Source organism: Vanacampus margaritifer, chromosome 14, assembly GCF_051991255.1.
Source record: "Vanacampus margaritifer isolate UIUO_Vmar chromosome 14, RoL_Vmar_1.0, whole genome shotgun sequence".
Classification (NCBI taxonomy): domain Eukaryota; kingdom Metazoa; phylum Chordata; class Actinopteri; order Syngnathiformes; family Syngnathidae; genus Vanacampus; species Vanacampus margaritifer.
The window spans coordinates 12,144,339-12,167,544 of NC_135445.1; the positions used below are offsets into that span (position 1 = coordinate 12,144,339).

The window sequence follows — 23,206 nt, forward strand, 5'->3', positions numbered from 1 at the left end:
TTGCGGAAAATGGCTAAATGAGTCAAGTAGCCCTTTAAATTATTATTATTATTGTTTACAATTGTGAAGCAGTTCAAGAACTCAAGAAGTGGAGTTCTTGTAGGCTGAAATGTGGACATTTTGTAGGGCGACAGATGACAAGGCATGACATTCTCCAATTGTTTGTTTTTTCATAGTGCGTAAGGTAAACAAACTGAGGTGTCGTGTCACTGACTACGTTTGCACACAGTCAACAACCCTTTCAAAACCTTTTCGAAAAGCCATGTAAACACGTGGAAAAACACAAATGAGACCCCTGGGTTACCCCTCATGTTACTACTCACCTCTGTAATCGGATGCCCAATGGAGTGCGTTGTGGTCATTTGCCTTATATTTTTCTTGCCGACCTGAGCTGTGAGGCTTGCAATAAAACCTTTTAATGGCTTTATTGCAGGATGGACTCGGAGGGTCATCTTTTTTTAAGGCAAAAGTCATGGATATGCCAACACACACACACACACAAACTTGGAGCCGCTTTGGTTGTACGCTACTGTATTAGCGAGGTTAGAGATTAGCGATGCGAGGGCATGTCGTCCATTATGAGGTCTGTGACTTCAAGGAACGAAGTCCTGTCATGTGACCGCCTGCCTCACTCCGCTCAGTCGGAATCATGAACATTCATGCCAACTGTCTTGATATTTTGACAGGCTGTGTGCGTTTTTTTTATTCCCAGCCATTGTTACACCGTCGCCCTTTGCCCTACATGTTTGCATTTTTACAAAATGGGACGTTGCACAGTGTTGTTGTGCGTCGTGTAAAGTAGGCCTCGCGAATGTAGGTCTTTGAGACAGTGGAAGTGGGTAAAGCAGGCTTACAGTAGTAATCCGCTTCACAGACACCCATCTGACAGGACGAGGCCCAGACGGGTACACACACACACACACACACAAACACAGAGTTTGTCTTGTGTTGGCCACAGTCCGGCAAAGTCATTTCCACAGGCGTGCCATCAAAATTCTTTGTTCGATTCCGCACGTTCGTTCGGTGGCAAAGAGGAAGACCGGCACCTCTGTTGACTTTGTGCCTTCCTGATGTGCGTCACTACTTCCTGCCCGTGATGTCATCAAGGACACCCTTACCAAAATAAATCCCACCAAGGAGACTCTTTAAAAAGGAATTATGAATTCTTATGTGTTGAAGTTATTGAGTCAAAATGAAATGCACTGGTTGAGTCAATCAACTAGTTTGCGGTCTGGAAAAGAACAAAAAGAGTGGAATTACAAGAACAAAGCTGTAAAGTTATGAAAAGGCAGTTAAAAAAAAATAAATAAAGTGGCACAGCAGTAGTTGTGTTTTGAGAAAATGGCTGACTGAGAATCTACGTTTTGTCAATTAAGATTAAAAAAAATAAAAAATAATGGTTAACATTTCTTTACACTGGAATTCATCGTCTTGAAGAAATGAAGGCCAAATCAGAGACTATTTATTACACCCCCCAAAAAGTAATGAAAATAAAGTACATAGTAATACTATGCAATATTGCAAAAAGACGGTTGTATTTTTCTTAAGTAAATAAAACTGTATATCTTTATATCTCTCACAATAAAATGTAATAACATCATTCTAAGTCAGTCGGTGCTTCTCAAATATTACTCCAGGATCGGCAGAAATAAGTTTTACAACTATATATATATATATTATTTGTTTATTAATTTAAATTAATTTTATTGTGTGTTCTATACAGAATATTTATTTTATGAACAAATGGAAAAAAGATTTAAAAAATAGTCATTGGTTTCATACAATTTTAAGAAAAAATGCTATACAGTATTGAGATGAGTCTTTAAAATTATCTTTCATTGGTTTATGTATCAAAAGTACTAGTGGTATCGGTACTTGGTGTTGTATTGGTGACAACTCAAGAATTTAGTATTTCTTCTAGTATTGGTCTGAAAAAAAGTGTAAATCATCGCTAATAAATAGTATCATTTGTCTATAAAATTGTTAAGTACACCTCTGGGGACTAGCAAATAATCCTTGTGCACTCTTGAGAAGGAGAGCACCGCTGCCATCTACTATAGTGGATGTGCAATTACACTCTATTCTAGTACAGGAAAAACAAAACAAAAAAAAACATGTTACCTGGGTTCCAAGTCATGACAGGAAGCAGGAGATATAAGTTTTTTTTTTATTTTGGCATTTCTTTGTTTTGCATTTATATTAAGCAAAGTGCATATTTTCTTTTTTTCTCATCAACACATTGCACAATACATAAATAATGATGCATATAAAACGTCTTCGTATTTACAATTAATAATATATTTATATATAACATAAAATACATTTCTCGCTTCTTTATTTTTCATTAACTCTTGAGTCACTTTTTGTGAAGAAGGTCACGTGTTTCTTCTTCTGCGATAACTTTCTGTTTTGAACCTCTGGAACAAAAAAGGAGGACGCGGGTGGGGGGGGGTTAGCATCCGAGGAGGAAGGAGGGCAGGGGGGAGGCCACCGCTATCGGGTGTTGAAGATGACCTCCAGCCAGCAGGGGCAGCTGCTGATGAACTGCCGCGTGTAGCACTGTCCCCAACCCTTCACGAAGCTGATCTGCACCGTGAAGCCCGTGCGCGGCTGCTGCGTGAACTCGTGGTCGTTGGGCCTCCGCAGGCTGCTGGCCTTGTCGTAGTCAAACGCCTTGATGGAGAACCCCGGGAACACCTTGTGCACCAGCAGCGTGCGCGAGTCCGGGTTGTCCAGTGTGGCCGACTTGATGAAGATGGGGTAGCAGCTCCGGTTGTACACCCACACGCCGTCGGGCTCGCGCGTCAGCTGGATGCCGTAGCCGATCTTGGCGCGCACCATCTGCACCAGCTGCGACTTGTTGTCCGAGCAGAGCTGGCCCAGGCAGAAGCCGTTGCCCTGAGGTAGATCGTAGAAGATGTCCAGGGAGGACTCCTGGACCGAGTAGAGGCGCCCTACGCGGGTCTTCTCCTCCCAGTAGGCCACCACGCACCAGTGGGACCGCTCCCCCGACTCCTGCATTGCCAGGGAATCTATAGAGGGAACAGAAAAAGGAACACAAGGCTTAAAACGAGAATTCAAAAAACTTGTACATCACAGACAATTGAAGCTCAGTTTGTAAAGTCTAGGCTGGTTGGTTTTTGGACCGCTTGAAAAAGGGATAGTTGATGGTGAGAGGACCCTTGTCTGGGGTAGCTGCACAAACCCCTACAGCAACTACAACCAGTATTTTTTGTTTGTCTTACAGAATAATTGTTGTCTGTTAAAATCCAGGAGCTCAATCAGTCTGTTGGTCTTTGGACTGGAGAAACAAGGGTTGGCTGATGGAGACTATATTCCGGACTCCTCGGGGACTCTTGCGCAACCCCGCCTACAAAGACTGGCACCCAATTCTATGCTTTGTATTACTGCTACAATCAGGAAAAACTGGTCTTTGGACCAGAGACTCAGACCCACAGTATTTGGGGTAGGTTCCTGGAAAGAGTTCACTTAACTGGTGGAACCCCACATGTGTTACATTCAAAATAGACAATAGGTGGCAGTGTGGTGCAGTTTGTTGACAATTGCCGCTTGACGAAAAACTTCGAAAAATTGATGAACTAAGCATTGCTGGAAGGGGTTTTTCGTCAATCAATGTAATTCGTCAATCCATCAATAAATTCATCCCATTTTGATGATGGATTGACAAATGACGAATGACGGAGCATTGATGGATGCCCACTTCGAATGATAGAAACATTGACGGACGATCATTTTGCTGAGCAATGACAAATGACGGATTGACGATGATGGAAGGGTGTTCCGACTGTTTGACGAATGCCGAATGACGGACGCGCAAAATGCTTTGACGCGCCTACCTCTGTTTGTTAGCGATAGCAACATCACGACACTATGATCACTCTTGTAGGCAAAAGTTCGGTTTGTAAGGACTTGGGCTTTAAGACCAGAGTGCCAACATGACAGAAATCAGGACTAGTTGCTAGAAATAGTGCCCTTGAGCAAGGCACTAAAACCCCACACCACAGAAATTAGGGTTGGTGCATCCCAACATGCTACGCAGTTCTCAAGCACTAGCAATCACAACAACTCTGTAGTACAACTCTGCTTTTCTCCAACACCCCATGAGCACTATCACTATGCGGCAACCAACCAGAAACACCTCAGACTCGATTGCTATGTGACACTGAAAATAGCCGGACAATGTTCTCCGTAAAGACGAGCTTTGGTTGGCCTACTTGACGACATGCCCAAGGGATGCTAGCTATGACAATTTGGACAGACAGCAATATAGCTGCAGTAGGCTCGTTTTCAGGCACAAAAGAAACTGCAAAAGTTTTCTTAAGAGTAGCTTAAAAAAGCATATAATGTATACAGTGCCTCAACCAGGGAAGACCAGAGGATGACCACATTTCTTTAAAAAGAAACAAAGTTCACCAAATTCCTTGATTAAACCGCATAACGGCGCTCTCCGCCCTACTTTCTGCCACGTGGCAAGCAGCCACGTTGGAATTCCTGGAGGCCAAAGCGGCAACCGGGAGACGTTGGCGGGCAAGTGTCCACATGCACGACATTATTTGTCGAGGCATTAAAGCGCTTATCTTCTGTCTGGCTAGCCGTGTTTTCGTTAGCGGCGCGGGCCAACAACGTCATCGCAATCATCCCGCCGCGTGCTGCAGGAAATCATCCTGCAAAAGATGGGGGGGGGGGGGGGGTAGCGTTGTCGAGTTGAGTAACGTTCCCATAAACATTCCCGCCTCCAGCCTCGTTGGTTGGGGGGGGAGCACACGTGTGGTGCGAGCAGAATGGCGAAGGCGAGCGGCGAGGCCTAGCCAGTCTAAAGTTTCACCGAGCGTAAAAAAGAAGCGTAGCATTGGCCACGCTCCAATTTCCAGCCCCCTCCCTCCTCATATCTCTATTCCGCAGCAATGTGGCTCCCAGCGACTACCCCCCCACCAACCCCTCGAAAGGTGGGAGCCAGTGAGGCGCGAGGAAGTGGAGGGCGAGGGGACGGGGGCGGGTGTCAAAGAGTTGGACTGCAACTTTTGCGTCCTTGACTAATTGCGGCGTCCTCTATCGGACGTATGTTTCCTACCGAAAGCAAAAGGAGCCCTCCCACCCCATCTCCGAGCCCCACAACCCCCCCCCCCCCCCCATTCTTCCGTTTCATCTCGCACTAGCCCCTCATGTAAGCAGTAATTTGGAAGGTCCCGCCGCAGACAAACTGCGACGCTAATGCGGCAGGATCTGTGGCGGTCCAAGCGAGCCTCGTCGCAGCCTGTCATTAGCCTTCATTAGACAACACCGGCAGACGGAATCCGGAAGACGGGGGAGGGACATCTAGGCAAGAGGTGGTGGGGGGAGGGGGGGAGGTGGCGGCTGAAAGCCTTCCATAAAACAAGCAGAGCTGTGTTCTTTGAAGTTGGTCAGAGCCGGGCCTTGGGGGGAGTTTATCGTAAATCCATCCTCGTGGGGCGCAGGGGGAGGGTGGGACGCCTAAGTACCCGACTATCTATCTTAGACTAAACCAGGGGTGTGTGTGTGTGTGTGTGTGGGGTGGGGGGGCATTTATCTTCCAGATAAGACATGGAAAACGTCTCTGACCCTGCTGACAGCCTGGCGATGGCACTCACCTGCAATGGGAGGGGGGGCTGTGTGTGTGTATCTGTCTGGAGGGGGAGCAGGGTGGTGGGGGGGGGTGGAATAGACCTGGAGAGTGTGTCTGTTTGTTATTGCTCCGAGAGACGGGGCCTGGCGTCAGAGGTCATTAGAGCTGGGCTGCCTGTCTGAGCGTGTCAGAAAACACCCCGCTATTCATGACGACACCAGCCGGGCCCGCTGGATACCGCCCCCCCCCCCCCCTTGCCAGAGCCTCGGGCAGGAAGACGCATTAAATGCCACAAAGATTGAAGATAAGAAGAACATAGGGGCGGAACATGTCAACTAGCAAAACGAGATAAAAAAAATAATTTGAAAACGGTTTACCACACAAACAAAATTTTTGCCGCAGGTAGCCCACATCGTGAGCAAAGGCATGTTTTGAGTTATGAGAAGTTACAAAAGGCATGCTGAGCAAAAGTATTAACAACAAGTGTAGTAATTTCAGAAAAAAATTGTAAAGTTTCAAGTCATATTTTGATGTATTTGTAACATGACAAGAAAAAAAGCGGATAGATCTTTGGCTGCTTCGTTAAAACTTTCTAGGGGGCGCTACTGCACATTAAACTAATAAAATGTTGATTATTTTTGCCAGGCTTGATGTGTAATGGTTAGACCAAAGTAGATCAAAATCAGAATCATGTTTCTTGGCAATCAGTGTGTCGCCACGGCAACAGCATTTCAACATCATGAATGCCTAAACAGTCTTATGAGTAGATCTGGTTAACACAAAAATATATCAGATCAACACATGTATTTCCTTTAGCCAATAGGTTGCGCTACCACTACAATGAAAAAAAGTTGAAAAGTTACAAGTCATATTTAAAAAGAATACAAGTTAGATTTTGTAATCAAATAGTATGTTACGTAATAGGACAAGAAAAACATGGAAACACGCTGTTAAGATAATGCTAAAAGTCAAAGGTTAGGACATTTTGTTCCGAAAATGTAGCAATAGTGTCAACCCCCACCCCCCCCCCCAGAAAACACTAATAATAGAGTAAAGTAGCCCAAAATGTAGACATATTACTAGAAAAAAAGTCACAAAACTAGTAATATGACTATAGTGGTATATAGGTAGCCGGAGCCTCAGGAGCATTCAATAACAGGGCGAAAGTGATATGAGTGCTCGTCTGCCTCGTCAGGAACTTGTTCACAGCTTGTCCTGACAGCACACGGGTTACAACTTCATACGCAACACACACACAGACACACGCACGCACGCACGCACGCACACACACACAGGCACACATGGAGAGATAACTCTTGTTGCCGGATTTTGGACGGCCTCGTCTCCTCGCCTTACAGTCTGATGCTATTTGCGGCGCCCGCCATAGGTGCTGTCTGCCTGCACCTCCCGCCCTTGGCGGGCCTGGCGGGGCACGTCTTCCGTATGTACATCTGTCTGGACGTCTGCCCGTTCAGGCATTAGTCCGTCTGTCTGTGTCGACCGGCCACTCCACCTGCTCTCAGCGCTTGTCCTCTTCGAGGATAATCTGGCTAGCCGGCAGTCTCGAGGCCATCTGTCGGCCCTGTCTTTTGCGACTGGCCGCCTGCGTCATTCTGACCCACAGCCTTGGATACAACGGAAGTGGGGTGGGGCGGAACAACTTTCTCCGAAAGACGTGGAAAATGAGGCTGAGTAGCGAACATTTAGCAGCTTTAGTTCACATCCGAGACCCTAAAACAAACTAATTGTCTATGCAATTCATAATAGAGCGTCTATAAATCTTGGTCACCAGCAGTATTTGTTTTGGTCACTTGTTGCTAGGCAGAACAAAGGCAGGAATACAGAAAACAGCACTTACATGCACTACTGTAGGCATATGTAATAATAATAATAATTAATATGGGTTGGATAAGATGCCATATATCATTTGTTTTCGTTCACAAATAGTAATTTACAAGAAAATTGTAAAGTTGAAATGTAGAAGAATAAAGTAACATTTTGTTCACAAACTTAAGTAATGCAAAAAATATATATATATAAAAATAGGTCACTTTGGTCACAAAAAGTTGTAACAGACTAGAAGAAATTCAAATTCTCACAAATAGTAATTAGAAAAAAAGTTCTAAAGTTACAAGAATAGCCTTGTTTTATTCACAAAAAGCAGTTACGTAATAAGTCATTGAGTTTTAAAAAGGTCATATTTTGTTCATAAAAAGTAGTCATAAAGTTACAATAATAATTGTATTTCACCCAGGAAAATCATTAACAAAAGTCGAAATTTCATGAAAAAAAGTTACAAATTACGAGTCGTCATGCTTTGTTCACAAAAAGCAGTAATATTATAAAATAAGCTCAAAAGTTACAAGAAAAGGCTGACAAAGGTAGACAGCATTACTGTATTTACACGTATGTATTTTCTTCAACATAGCGCCATCTGCTAACGTCAAAAACTTGGCAGGACGACGAGGACGTGAAGGCCGCAAACGCCGTTAGCACGTTGCTAAAGCAGCAGATTGTGCGTGCGTCACACATCCTGACGATACAGATGATAGCCGATCATTTTGTGCTCTTGATACAAAATGGCAGCCGGCGGGAGGGCGCAGGTTAGCCATTTTAGCGCTATCAAATCATCGTTTAAAGCGGACGACGGCAGTATGGTCTAATAAAAACAGACGTGTTCATTTAATAACCTAAAAATGTTTGCAAAACAAGGATTAACTCAATGGGGAGCTTTATTAGCATCGCTGCTAAGCTAGCTGAGACAATTGGACAAAAGCGGGAGGAGGGGGTGGCGGTTGTCGGCTGACTGGGTCCTCGCAGTCTAAAAAGGTTAATCATTACCTCAGTCTGTCTCCACGTACACACACACGCACGCACACACACAGCGGCTGAACGCAGGAATGGGGAAGACGTGAAGGAAATGGACTCTTGGCGGCGGCGCCTTATTTTCTAAGTCAACACCCTCTCCCGAGCTAGCAGGGTGGAGTGGGGTGAGGCGGTGACTGGGGTCGATTCCAGAAGTTCAAAGGTCACGTTGCGGAGCAATCCTTTTGTTCTGTTCTGAGGCAGACGTCTCACTCATCTCACACGCACAAATGTAAACGCCTGGAATTCACGACAGCGGCAGGTGAAACAAATCGATGCAAAACTAACAGCGTGAGGCGATCGCTCGCCAAGTAAGGGAGAGAGAAATGGTAAAGTCAATGGTTTGTCTAAGGTTATATTTTGATCCCCTTGATGTTTGAAAAACTACCTTAAGATGCAATTTCAACATTTTTAACATCAGCTGGTGAAGCGAAGTGAGTTTGCAATTAGTGTGACATCATCACAATGCGACAGAGCAATAGGTATAGAACAACACTGGTGTGCTGTTAAATCAAAAATCTATATATTACGGGAAAAAAAGTTGTTGCATGAAAAGGTCAAATTTGGCATTTGTTCTGAAAAATTTATAAAACCTAAATAAATATAATAATAATTTTAAGTAAATATTTATTAAAAAAGAAAAAAGAAAGAAAGAAATCCACCAATTGCGTGAAAAGTGCATTTGAGCCCTGATGGCAGGAAAAGCCTGGCATGGGAGTGGCCCACTTTCACTATCTGCACATCTTGGACAACGACTCGCAGACATGCTATTTCTTCCCAGAAGCATCCGGGGTGGGAGATAAGGAGTGGAATGTTTGGCTGACATAATCACATGATCTCCACGTCTGGACCGCCACAAGACATGAAGAAGAAACATTATCATCATCCTCAGAAGAACATTCTGTTCCCATGGAACGCCTCCTACCTCCTCATGCTGACTGACTTTATTGTTATTGCAACACTTCATCACACTGACCACACACGCACACACACCATCATCATCATCATCATCATCATCATCGTCATCGTCATCGTCATTCCCGATGCCCAGATTTCCCAGGGCGACAGGACAAATAAACACCACGTCGCTGAGCGCGGGGTGCTAGGCGAGCACTGATGATGTCATCACGGACTCCCGAGAAGATTATATACCATGCTGACTCACACAAGTGGACAACAGGACACGCCCACTTCGTCCACTGTGGCGTTCAGGCGCCGTGGTGGAAAAAAATGCAGACAACCCGCAGAGACGCTTTAGACAGTGAGTGTGTGGTGTGTCTATATGTGTGTGTTCCGTTATGCAATACAATGTATGATTTATAATATAAATGTGCACTAGTAATGGGAAAATGATTTATGAAAAATGTCAGGAAAAGAAAAAGGCATATTTTGTTTAAAAAGTTGTATTTTGTCTACAAAAAATTATCTGAAAAGTTAAGAATTGTCAGAATTTGTTTACAAAAAGGAGTAGCATTGTGAGAAAACCAAGTTAAAAGGGTTGTATTTGTTCACAAAAAGTAATATTTTGTGGCAAGACAAGAAAAATATCACCAAAATGAAAACAAGTGAAAGCTAGATTCTGTTCTGATAAAGTGAAAAAAAAAAGTTAAATTGGGAGAATAAACTCAAGTACAAGAAGAGGTCAATTAAAAACAAAAGCAAAGAGCTTAAAAATTCCAAGAACAACCCTTCAAATGTCCTTGTTTCTTTCATAAAGTCAAGAAGTAGAGAAAAGCACCGATGACGTAATCTGTCAAGTTGGACACTTGAACACACGTCCGCTTGCTTCCCTGTGGCGTTCGGGCGGCGTGGGAAAAAGGGACAACCAGCAGAGCAAGTCTGGCCTTTTGTTGTGTTTTTCATAAACACCTTTTATGCGTGCGTGATTACGCAATAGACTGTTGTCATTACACAATCTGGTGCCTCGTGGCCATAAAAAAAGTGACCTCTGCCCGGTTCAGTGGGCTACATAAGCCAATGAATGGGCTGCGGAGTGGAGACGGACGGGAGAGCGCCTCGCAGGAATCGAACACGTGTGCGGGAATGCGTGAGCACATATTTCCGCTTCCATACCACACCTCTTGTCAGAATGCGCTTCCACAGTAACAATGTTCAACGTGTTCTGGGCTCCCATCCAAAAAATCTCCGCTCTCCCCATCTTAAAGGTAACCATAAACGCCTCAAAATGGGAGAAGATTCAGTAAAAGGCCCACGGCTCGGGGCCCACATTCCGTTCCCCTTCCTCCTCCTCCTCCTAACCTCACTGTTTTTTCGATTTGCGCGGCGTAATGACACAGGGTGGAGAAAACGGAGGACGGCCAAAAACCAAAATGGAGTCGCCCCTTGCCAAGAGGCGGCTTTGGCGGCCTCGCAAAGAGAGGAAGTGGGGGAGTAATGAGAGACGCCGGCCGCGGCCCGACTCGGGAGCGAGGCCCCCGGTCGGCATCTCCGCTCGCTCGCTCGCGCACGCCGCTGAAAATTATAGAGGACGGCGCACAAGGCCTCCGCCCAAAAGACGCCATCTTGCCTCCTTGAAGGAAACACGGGGCATTGGGACTGGGGGGGAAATCTCCAAAGTCTAACACTGACTTCTATTTGCTCACATTTAGACCTAATCGTATCCCTTAAGGAAATAATGGAAACAGTAATAATAAAGTATCTTGAATAATCAGATTTTAAAAAACTCCATGAATTAAGAAAAATTTGTCCATAAAACACAATGTCCAACGTTTGGGATCATTTCACAATTTTACAAACAAAATAAAGTGTAATGTGTACCACAACAGCAAAGCTACCGTCGCTGACACGAGGTAGCTAATTTTATATACGTAGCTAGCTAGCTAATTTTGTATAGCGTTACCGATTGCTAGCAAGAACGTACTGTACAGCTGGCGATGGCCACAACTCAGAGCAAGTCACTCAAGATGAAGATTAGCTAACGGGTTAGCCGGCCTAATTGCAGTCCTAAAAAAGAAATTAACCACTGCACAAAGAAAGAGAACAACTAAATAGTCTATATTAACTTTGATAAGTCACAACATGTATTGGTGACACTGGGCAAAAGTATTTGGACGTTGTGTTTTGCGTCTAAAATGAAAAAATCTGTGTAGGACGCTGGGCAAAACTATTGGGACACCACATTTGACTGCCTGTTAGTAACCGTGACGACTTGTATGCTAATGTTGGGCTTTTATGACTGACTTACTTACTTCTTGACTTCCACTGCTTCTTGAAAATAAGTACTGGAGGGTAAAATCCCGCAATAAATAGTTTGATGCTCGCTGAGCTGAACTTTGGTGAGTCACGCTGGCAAAAAGATTCTGTTGTTCTTCTTTCTTTCGGCCTCTCCTGCGTGTGTACTTTAATTTTTTTTTTTTTAACGTGAGTCCTTCTCCCTGCCGGCTCAAAGACATGAGGTCATATCCTGCGCGGCCCTTTCCTCTCGCCGCTAACCCAAACAAGGCGGGAATGCCGGGAGCGCAGGAGCTGGAACACTGAGGAACACTGAGGGCGCTCTGTTCAGCACTCGAGCTGGAAGTAAGTTTCCGGATGTAAAAAAAAGAAAGAAAAGAAAAAAATATCTACTGGGTTATGAGGGTGACAGTTCACTTCCCGTCATTAAGGAATATAAAAAAATAGGTCAGTCGTCACGACAGCAGGTTTGATTTAATGAGCCTGGACTAAATTTAATGCCCCTCACCGGAGACGATGATGATGGAGCTCGCACCTCCAGCGGATTGAGCCCCCGACTAATTGACGTTGTGACGGTGATGTGGAGAGCAGGAAGGAATTTTAAAAAGTGCCGGCGTCATTCTACATGTGACAAGGGATACACTGGACAAAAGTATTGGGACAAAAAGCAAGTGCAGAAGGAAGTTAGCCTCTTACATAATAAAAAAAAAAAACACGATAAAAATGATTAGTAGCAACGCATAGTGATTATGGACAAAAATATATGACCCACAATTATGTGTAAAAAATAAGTTAAAATCAATTCCTACATTTTCCACAGACGGGTTGCCGAGTGAGCTGACGGGAATAAAAAAAAAAAGTGAGGCTAAATTTAAAACCGTGGCGGGAGGAAGCGCCTGTGTGACAGTGGGCAGCGTGCCAGGGTTTGTACCGGTCATTCTATCCCTGAGTGCGTATGTGTGTGTGAGACATCGCAGCCTGAATGGATCACAGTCAGTCTTGGGTGGCACCAGGAGGCATGCCACTGACACACTGATAAGATGTTAGCAGGGTCCACATAATAACACCGCCTGGATCCAAGAGCATACAAAAAAAAAAAAAAAGTCCAGTTGAAGACTCTCTTCCCCAAATAAACGCATTTCAGACAACACACCGCATACGCAGCAGCCCACGCCTGCGTCACGCCGGGTATTTGGGCTCGTTGCCAGAATTTCAACAGTCCTTTCATCAATTCTCGTTAAAAACAGAAGCAGACGTGGGCGCGGGTTTTGTGCACAGGAACCACGTGTGGGGGTGTGCTAAATCCAGCACAGACCTCCGCCAAGGAAGGCCAGTCAATCCTAATTTGGATCAGATTAGACGCCGACATTGATTTTCGGGTGGCCCCAGTCCCACTTGTGTCATTGGGACTGGTGTGTTATGCTCTGAGAAATAAAGGGAAATGCTATGCTAATGAAGCTAGCAAATAGGAATAAAAACTGAGATACTAACGCATTGTGTGTTGGTGGATCCCTTGAAGCTACAAAGTTTGGTTAGAATCAGCCAAGTTCTTGCTCAAACATGCAAACTGACAAACAAAACCAGCAACATGAGCACAAGTGAACTAAAGTGTACCGGTATCGGGATCAGTCGTTTTGCTTGCTTGGAAATTTCTATGCTAACAAAGAGTTAGCTTGGAAGGTACTGTGAGTTCTTACTGTCTACACTATGTGAATCAGTTAAGTCATTTAGTCATGCATAATTCAGTAATTAAATATTTGTTAAATGCTATGCTAACAAAGCTAAACAAAACTTTGCTGTATGAACTAAACTTACTCATTTGTACCACTATTCGAGGGGGATAGGGAACCTGCTGGCCCACGAATAGTGAAAATCTCTGGATGATTGACGAACCAACAATTTATCAGGTAGAATTTAATGTCTACAAATGCTATGCTAACCATGCTAGCAATGTAAACAAACCATTCTGAAACTACTGTACAATATTATCTGTACTAAAATATAGTAGGTTCTATCTCCGTACGCTCTATGTTTGGGTAGATTTTTGCGCAATTCTACAAACTAAACATCTCATTCATGTTAGGAAAATGTTACACTACCGAAGCTAGCAATGCGCACAAACCGGTCTGAAAAGATTGTATGCATTTGCACCAAAACAAAGTGGATGCTACTCTCCTACACTATGAGAATTGGTAGTTGTTAGCAATTCTGCTTTACAAAAAAACAATGCGGGATTCATGTTGTGTAAAATGCTATGGTAATGATGCTACTCCTAGAAACTGTTAAGTGCATCTGTACTAAAATAAAATGGGTCCTACCCTGCTCTTGTAGGGGAAATGGTGGTTTTCTCACAATTTTACTAGCAAACAAACATTTTGTGGAGGATTCACGCAAAGAAAATGCTACACAAAGCCATCCTGAAACTATTATACTGTATGCAGCTGGATGACAATACAGTAAAGTGGGTTCTACCCTACTATTCTCAAAGGGAATTGGTTAAGTCGTTTTTTTTGTGTAACAATCTGCGGCGAAAACCTCCTTGGCGGAGGTACTGAAGTCCCTGCCTCACTCCATTCACAAAACTCTTGGTGATCCCTCTCATCAGTTTCTGTGGTCAACTGAAACCCTCTCAATCAACTGCCTCCCCCCCCTTTCTTCCCCAACTGTCCCTCCCTGTTCTGTGCCGTGTTCCAAGTGGATGACGCGAGGCGGCGAGAGGCCGCTACGGAGCCACTAGCCTGGCAGGCAGCCCACTTTGCATTTGCGCTTGTCACTGTCGCGGCGGCACAATTAACTCCTTCTCGCCGGGATCGCTCTTTTCCCCAAGTTTGTGGGTCATGCGCCACAGTCAACGAGCACTTAAATATTCAACTTGGAGGCACACCCACTCTTAAAGAAAAAAAAAACCTTACATTGCTACACCGCCTCCCCTCTTCCTCCGTCTGGAGGGGAACATAAAAAGGGGGCGATTGAGGGAACTGGAAGGTCACCGGCAGGCCTTCTGGGAGAGCCATGTTTCTTTTGTCAGGGCCCCAGAGGGAGGGCGCAGGGGAGTTGAGAGGAACTGGGAGGAGGGGCGCGGGCTTGCCAGGGAAAACCATGAGGGCACCGCTTTTTTGCCATCTTTGCTGAGGAGGCCCATTCACACTGCTGCTTTCTGCCAGGAAGGAAACCAGCGGAGGAGGGCACACCCCGTTCACGAACAAGCGGCAGCAATAAGTAGCGGGGGGCGCCCCCCCCCCCCCCCAGTACTTTGGTTCTAGGGTTTCTGAGTTTAAGGTAAAATCTGTCAAGCTAATACATGCAGGGACAATTTTAATGTCAAGAATGAGAAGGGAGGATTCTGGTAATCTGCCTCCGCCAAAGGCGGGCTGAGGGAGGCGGTGGTTCTGCAGTTGGGGGTGGGGGTGGTGTATGGGCAGCAAACACCAACTGACATAAAACAGGCTTTAAAAGGGCCCGGTAATGAGAACCATCTGAGGGCCCAGAGAGAACAACTCTGCCCGCGGACGCGGCGCCGGCTTGGGAGGGCGGCCAAAGAGGATTATGGGAAAGGAAAGCCGAGGAAGCCCCGATCTAGGGCCTGGAAAAAAAGAGAAAAGCGCCTGTGTCTCTTGCTGGCTTCGGGTTTGCACATGAACAGAACCCAGAGTCTGTTCCAAACACCACCGTCTATCGTCTTCTGCTTAACTTACAGTGGAAAAACACACAATCATGGAGGGCACGATAAAGATATTTACCTGAAAGCCCCACAGGGGCCGAGTAGGTTGTTCCCCCGGTCTCACTGGATGAGGGTCCTGAGTCCGGAGAATCTGAAGCGGAGACAGAGACTTGGAGTTACTGAGGGGGAGACGGCAAAGAAGCAGCTGCAGGGCCGTCAATCACCAAGCTGAAATCAATGCCCAATGAAGACGCTGACAAATAACTGGAGTCATGATAATCTCCCATAATCCACTGCTTCGGGAAAATCGGTAAACATGCGTTCAAAGGAAAGAATATTCTTGCGGTTTGATCGCCGGACAGACAATCAAAAAGCGTCATAGTGCGAGTATTTGGGGACAGAGGTTTTACTGGCCAGGCTCGCTACCGCCGCGGTCGTGCTAACGAGCGGCACGGGCAAACAGCCCCTCTTGGCCAGCCGGCCTTGCCCGCACTTTCATTGGCTGCCAGCGGCTTGGCCCTGGTCGCCAGGGCAACAGTTCACAGCTGACCGCAGGATTGAGGAAGGGAGTTGGAGGCCGTGGGGGTAAACACTGTGAGGATTATATCCCACCAGAGCTGAAACAAGGTGGCGATTTACATCAGAGCTGTTTTCATACGGACTAATGCCAGCGCAGTCATTCCAATACTGTGGTGGATAAGCAACCATGATACGAGTGACCTCCACTTCCTGCTCGTGAGAACCATAAATTTTAGTTGACTAGCGGATGGGATGGCCTTCTTTAAATTACAAACTCTCAAGGTGTCATTATTACGCAACCCGGTGGTTATGTCAGAAGACAGTAACAGGATCAAGGAGTACAACGTGTAACTTTCTGAGTACTAGGTCCATAAGAACTAGGAGCAGAGGTGGCAAAACCAAGTCCAGAAAGTCAAAACCCTGCCACAGTTTGGCTTGAGTCACAGGTGCTTCTACTCAATCGGCAGGTAAACGAGCTAAGCACCTGTGGCTAAAGCCGAACTGTGTTAGGATTTTAACTTTCTGGACGTAGATTTGCCACCTCTGATTAGGAGTAAACAGTTTCAAGTACTCTAGTACTTAAAACAGTACAGTTTTGAGTACTAGACCCAGTGTGTACATTTCTTGGTACTAAGTCCACAAGTACAAGGACTTTAAGTAATGACAACAAAAATCTAACTTAGATTCAACCATTTTCTTGTTTATGTATAACGTTAGCATTCATGCTAAGCCCCAGGAAGGCATTGCGCGATGGTATGACTGACAGATGCCCCGGGCTAGTGGCAGGAGGCGGGACCGTCTACGTCCTATTGTCCTATTAATAAATCCCTCCAGAGTCTCCGAGTCTCCCCCGTGGTCATGATGGCCATAGCAGCTGCACCCGCTGGGTCATGACAAACGGCGGAAAAAAGTGTGACAGATGATTTAGTGGCTAGGCTAGCTGCTAATTTCCTGGTTCTCCAGTGGCACTCCCACACTACTCCCGAGTCTTTTTCCAGTTACATAATCACTTCCTGTATTCCTGTACGACGTTTCCTATTTACTTCAGCCTGTGGGATGCTGGTTGTTAGCATGAATGACAGCGCTGACGCTTGGTTTTGGTGTGACGCGGAATAAATAATGGTTGATAATCAGATGGGGAGGGAGAGCAGGGGCAGGTGCGGAGTGGAGCGGGGAGGCTGGAGGGGGTGGAGTGGAGTGCTTGTACTATGGAGCCACAGCTGCAGCTGCAATGACTTCCTATTGTTTCCACTCACTGAAAGCCACTTTCTCCCTTTTTGGCTGGCGGACCCCAAGCCAGCTGCTCGTCTGGCAGGGGTCATTGTCTGGACCCCCAGCTTTCTTTTCCGCCACTGACACACACACACCCACCTTTAAATGAGCAGCAAATGCGGGGATAGAAGCACAAGACCCCCACATACCGCATCCCCACCCCGTCTACATGGACCCATCTCATCACTGTGCACTATAATAACCCCAAGTGGCAGTTTAACTGCAGCGGTACAGTATCAGAGGGGCGGAGCTAGACACAAGGCTGTTTGTTGATTGGTCTGCAAACAAATGTTTGTTTTACTTTCTTTAATACATCCGGAATTTGTAACCCTAAAGCCCATAATCCACTGAAGGGCGAACGTTTGCGACGCTAGCGAATTCTTGCCGGGGTTCGTTCAAGTCTGCAATGTTCGCTAAACGTTCACTCGACGTTTATCTAGAGTTTTACAGGTTTTTCTTGTCAAGAAAAATCCACAAAATTCTAGATGAATGTCCGGCGAACCTTGAATGAACCCTGACAAGAGCACGCATTACCTATAGTCACCAACACTCGCAAAAATTCGCCCTCAGTTGGATACGGGCTTCAAAAAAGAGAAGACGCGGCAATTGCTTATCATTACCATTTTCTCTTCCCATTCAAGCTGCAGGGTTACTGGGCAGTTTTTCATCCAAATTATCATTCTCTTTCTTTAGTACTTCACTAAAACTAGTGGACTGTGAAGATAGTGGACTATTTGTGGTCTAAAGTGGGAAAAGACAACAATTGCTTTGGATTTGAAAGGCACATTGTTTCGATTTTCTCCTAGCACTCGAACAGCATGGTTACGCCGCGGTTCTCATTACAGTCATCACTTTCTTTTCTTCGGCTAGTGGAATGCGTTATTTCAACGCGGTTCAAATCCAAAGCAATTGTTGTACATGCCATGTAGTCGTTATTCGTTGCTTTTCCAATAGAACCATCATTCGTTTAACACTTGCCAGCTAGTGGACTGTTTTCAGGCCAGAAGTTGAAAAACACGACAGTGATTTTATTTTATTTTATTTTTTGCACTCGAGCCACACAGTCACCCTCAGAATCATCATTGACCTTACATAGCCAGTGGAGGAGTTGTAAAGTAAGAAAACATGCAACGGTGTCTTTGAAATAACGTGACACTGATTGGATTTTCTCTTAGTCCTCGAACCGTAGACTCGTCATTCTCGTGAATACTTCCTAGCTGGTGTACAGTTTGTAGTCCAAAAGCTGTAAGGCACAACGATTGCTTTGGTATGAAGCCGTATAGCATTATGTCAAGTTTCCCTTTTCAGCACGGCAACCGGACGGTTATCACTAAAATTAGCATTTTCATTAATATTTCCAAGCTAGGGCAGTGCTACTTTGAAATGACGCTTTACGTACTTTCAATTTTCTATTTGCGCTCCGGCTGCATGATTACCGGGTGGTTTTCCATCAGAATCAGCATTCTCTTTCTTTGATGTTTCCTACCCTTGCAGGAATTGCACATCATTTTAGTTCTAAAGTAGGAAAAGATGTGACGCCTGTTTTGGAATGAGGCGGCACACAGTTTCAATTTTCTCTCTTGGTTACTGGGCGGATTTCTGCCAGAATCATTATGCTCTTCTAAAATCTTCCTGAACTAGAAGATTGTTATCTTTGGGTGCATGTGTTTGTTATAGTTGTAAATCAGGGGCAGAAATGATAGGATGCTAAAAACATACCTTGGGAGTGTCTTCTAAACTAAACAATATGTAAAAGGTGAAGTTGTTGTGCATCATCAAAAAAATAAAAATAAAACACACAATCCAAGCGTGGCTCTGAGGCGACACGCTAAACTTGAAACATAACACGATGACATAACCGCTGCGCCTCTCTGGCACCGAGGTGACAACCATCGTCTGGCTCCGGCTGTCGCGGCGGCCAACAAACAAACAAACAAGCAAAGACTCGGCCGCCGCGAGGTAAACAACCAAAGACGCTAAAAACAGCCTACGCGCTAACATTAAAGGCATCCAACGGCGGAGACACGTCCCGCTAACATGACTGAGTGTGAATAAGTGCGCGCGGCTCCATGAAGACGGACTGGCAAACAAACACGCTTGTAGGCCGCCGCGAGAGCCAGCTGGCCGCCAGCCACGCTAGAAGTGCACAGCCAGCCTCGGTGCCTCTGCACTGTTGCCATAAATCACCGACAAAAACGGAGCTGCTTCCTGTGCACACCGACATGTATGTGCACACACATGCGCTCACTTATGAAGATGTTCAAGACAGAAGTGGTGTCACGGGTCAGGGGTGGGAGGGGTGGGAGGGGCGTTTACGTGACGCCGTTTGGAGCAAAAATGAGATGAGTTGTCAATTCAACGTGAACTTGAATACGGGTGCAATGTTAAAATTGAATACGACACTGGGGTGAGTTGGTACGAAATTGGCAAAATTGCGTCGTTTTGGTTGCATAAAAAATTCAGAAGGCGCCACGTTTCTTTATATTGACAACACTGTCATTAGCATCCATAATTCTGAAAATGAAAGACATAATTTAAGTGCAGGCATGCGTTATAGTATAAAAACAGAAACATTTGGTTTTGGTCGCTTGCTTGATGGAAAAATTTGAAAATGGGCATTAAATCACAACACTTTTTATTGCGTTTTGTTCTTTCGCTAAACCTTAAAAAATGGGAATTGTGTCTAACGCTGAAAACAAACCAAAAAAAATGTTGCTTTGATCACTTGTGTTAAGGGGCCTGAGAGCTCAACATTTGCTCCAAATTACAAGTTGCGTCATACCAAAATTTGAAAACAAGTCTAAAAGTGAAAATGATACGACATAATATCAAATATCTCTTGATGAATGCCCCAAAAAAGCAACAATGTTGAAACTCATTGTTAATAGCACTTGCCTCGCTACACCACTAATGTAGCAAATGAACACACTACAAAAATGTTCTGAAAAACACCAAGCAGTTACAGCACATCGCCAACTAGTGGCCTGGCATGCACATTACAACATTGCCAGTCTTTTGAATAGCATTCTGTGGCATATATGTAAACGAAGACATAACTTTGATCCTCATTTAGTATTTTGACTGGGACATGCCCAAGGGTAAAAATGAATGTGTGTGTGAGCTTACCTGGTGGTTTAAGATAATCCATGGGATAGCGGGAATATGGAGGAGGAGGAGACTCTGCATTGAGAGAGGAAAAAAAGAGGCAAAAGCGTAAGAAAATACCTCACAGGTGATAAACCTCATGTGGGCCAGAGAAGGCCTGCAAGACTTTTTTTTATATATATATATATATATATATATATATAAATCAAGCCCACCACATACAAACAAATCAAACCAAAAACACTTATCATACCTGATGATTAACATAATGATATATTTCCCATCGGTTTAACACACCCTCAGAGGACTTTGTGAGCAAGAGAGTGAGGCCCTGAGGGCTGGCTATTGCCTTTCACTGACAGCCAGATAAACAAGGGGGCCGCCTGGCGCCAGGAGGGCCACTATCAGCGTCTAGGACAAACTCAGATAGGGGCCTCTCTCTCTCTCTCTCCCTGTCTCACAACACATACACACATACACGAAAACTTCCCTGTGTACTTTTGGATAAGTGGTTCGAATAAACACAGAGAAAACATGCATGTGCCTTGATAAATTCATTTAAACCGAAACTTTATAGTAGCACGATGATACAAACGCAATCCAAAAACCTTTTAAAAAAAAAAGAATTAAAATGTAAAAAATATATTTGTTCCCCTTTTTGTAAAAACATGTATCTTCATTAATGGAAAAAAATTGAAAGATAAAATAACAACCTAATATACCTGAGTCTTGAACTAAATTAAATGGAAAGTTAAATGAGTGCTGTGACAACAATTGAACCAAAAATACTTTTAAAAAATATATAAAATACAACCAGGATAATTTAAATGCATAAATTACTGGGGGGGGGGGGGGGTTACGTTTTTAGAATCATTTTATAAAACATGCATTGGCAGGTTTTTTTTAATACGATTTTATTAAGTATAACATATTTATTTTTTAAATTAGATTATAGTTTATTTTAGTTATGTTTTTTTTTTTTTTTTTTTTTTTTTTAAATCAAGAGGTCCGTCTTCTCACCGAGTTCACAGAGGCGGCTCATGTGGTGCGGGTTGCAGCAGACGAGCTCCGGGTTGACTTTCCCGTAAGATTCACAGCACGACAGCCTCTTGAGCTCCGAGGAATGCCTGAGGTCGGGCCACCTGAACACCTTGTAGAGCAGCATGGGGAGGGAGTAAGACACTTGACCCACTTTGGCGTCCACTTTGCCCGGCAGCAGCAAGCAGGGGCTGCGGGCGCCCCCCTTGGACTCCACCGCCTGCAAAAGCACCTCCAATTGTTTCTCTTTAATCTTCTTGAGCACGGAGTGGGTGAGCGCCTTCAATTCGGCCTCCGACCCGCCGTGGGACTTGGCCGCCACCTTGGCCGCTTTTCCCATGCAGCAGCCCCCGGGGCCATGCGTCCCTCTGTCCGCCTCCCCGTCGCCCTCCACGGGCGCGCGACTCCGCCACAGTCGCCGGACGAGCCCCGATCGTTTGGTCCTGAACATGCGGGACGAGATGAGGGTTCCCCGGCTAAACAACGGGCATGGTGTCCGCAAACCATGAAGATTGCCGGGTACGAGTCCGGTGGAGGCGGCGGAGGAGGGAAGGAGGAAGGCGGCTGCTGCTGCGGCGGCAGAGAGGCGGCGAGCCGGAGGAGCGGAGCGGCGGGGCTGCAGCAGCGCGACGCCGGAGAGGGGAGCCCGGATTCCGGCCAGGTGCTCGAGCCAGCTCCGCTGGGCCGCCGCTCGCTTAGTGGCTCCTCGCTAACAACATCGAGGGGGCTTCGATCGCGCTACAACAAAGCAGCGTGACGTGAAGTGAAGGGGCCTGAAAGAGTTTTTAATCCAAAACGATTAAAAATCCAAAAACAAAACGGACTCGTGGTGGGTTTCCCCCCCAGCTCCGTGATATCCTTAAGCGTGGAATCCTGCAGCCTTTCTCTTCGTGCACACGGCGAGTCTGTGCGTGGCATAGAAGCAAGCAGACTTGTGTGTGCTCCCTACAGGCGGGGGTACAAGTGAGTGAGCGTGTGTGTGTGTGGATGTGTGTGTGTGGATGTGTGCGCGTGTGTGTCCTCTCCACAGTGCGCATTGACGCGCCCGGTCACATGGGCGTCTAGACAGCCTGTCGCTTGACAAGAAATGGGATTGTGTTGTTGCGCAAACACTAAACGCGCGTTATCAACCAGAGCGCGCACGCACCGGCGGGCACGAGCACATCAACGCCCCCCCCCCCCCCAAAAAAAAGTTGACGTGCTTTTTTAGGCGGCAAAAAGTGTCGTCGTTGAGTTAATAAAGTGGATGTGTCTCAAATAAAAGTGGACGTTGGCACAGTGATATCATTTAAGATCATGATAAGACATTTCTTTCGGAAGTTTTGTCATGTTAATGAAAAGTTTCCCAACACAAAACAGAATACACCCAGGTTTTTATTCGGCAGGCTGCACTACTGCTATCCCTCCACGTCTTGAATTGACTAGTTACATTTACTGTATATTTGGTTCTTTAAAAAGTTTTCTGGTTTTGTTACGTTTCCAAACACAAAACTGGAGGCGGTTTATGTGTGCCTGTGAGATCACGACGAGGGAGAAGAAACCCAAACGTCCACAACGTCATTGAAGCCCTGTTTAAATTGCTCGCGGTTGCCCTCTGCTGGACGCTTTGGACACACCGCTCGCCTTCTTCCCACATCCACTTCCGGTCATGGGTACAAGGAGATGACGCTCAGTCGGTGGCAGCTTGGCTATGTACTCGTCAATGAGTGGAGAAATCAGATTTTTTATATAGTTTAATGCCTAAAGCCTGGTATAAAATGTTACAGTTAAGAACATTTGTTCTAAAAGAATATAAATATAGTTCAAGTGGAAAAAATCAATATTTACAAGATAAAATATCACACATTTACAATAAAACATTTGTAATATCACACAAAAAAAGTTATACATTTATGAGGGGAAAATGTAATATAAGAAATTCGGAGTAAATTTGTATGGGTAAATATTGT

General features: G+C 45.2%; 1 protein-coding gene across 1 annotated transcript; it reads right to left on the minus strand.

Moving 5' to 3' along the window:
- Positions 1–2,153: 2,153 nt before the first annotated feature.
- Positions 2,154–22,321, minus strand: smad7 (SMAD family member 7). Its single transcript, XM_077586371.1, has 4 exons — positions 21,240–22,321; positions 20,241–20,294; positions 15,403–15,474; positions 2,154–3,032 (listed from the first exon to the last, which is right to left on the minus strand). Exons 1-4 carry the CDS (start codon positions 21,706–21,708, stop codon positions 2,494–2,496), a joined length of 1,134 nt encoding a protein of 377 aa, XP_077442497.1. The 5' UTR covers positions 21,709–22,321; the 3' UTR covers positions 2,154–2,493.
- Between the last annotated feature and the right edge of the window lie 885 nt (positions 22,322–23,206).

Bases quoted from the DNA above. Each gene is read 5' to 3' on its own strand.
- smad7 (XM_077586371.1), bottom strand. From the start codon at position 21,708: ATGTTCAGGACCAAACGATCGGGGCTCGTCCGGCGACTGTGGCGGAGT. The intron at 20,295-21,239 runs GTGAGAAGACGG...CTCTCAATGCAG, and splicing joins GAGCCGCCTCTGTGAACTCG to AGTCTCCTCCTCCTCCATAT. The intron at 15,475-20,240 runs GTAAGCTCACAC...TCTCCGCTTCAG, and splicing joins GGATTATCTTAAACCACCAG to ATTCTCCGGACTCAGGACCC.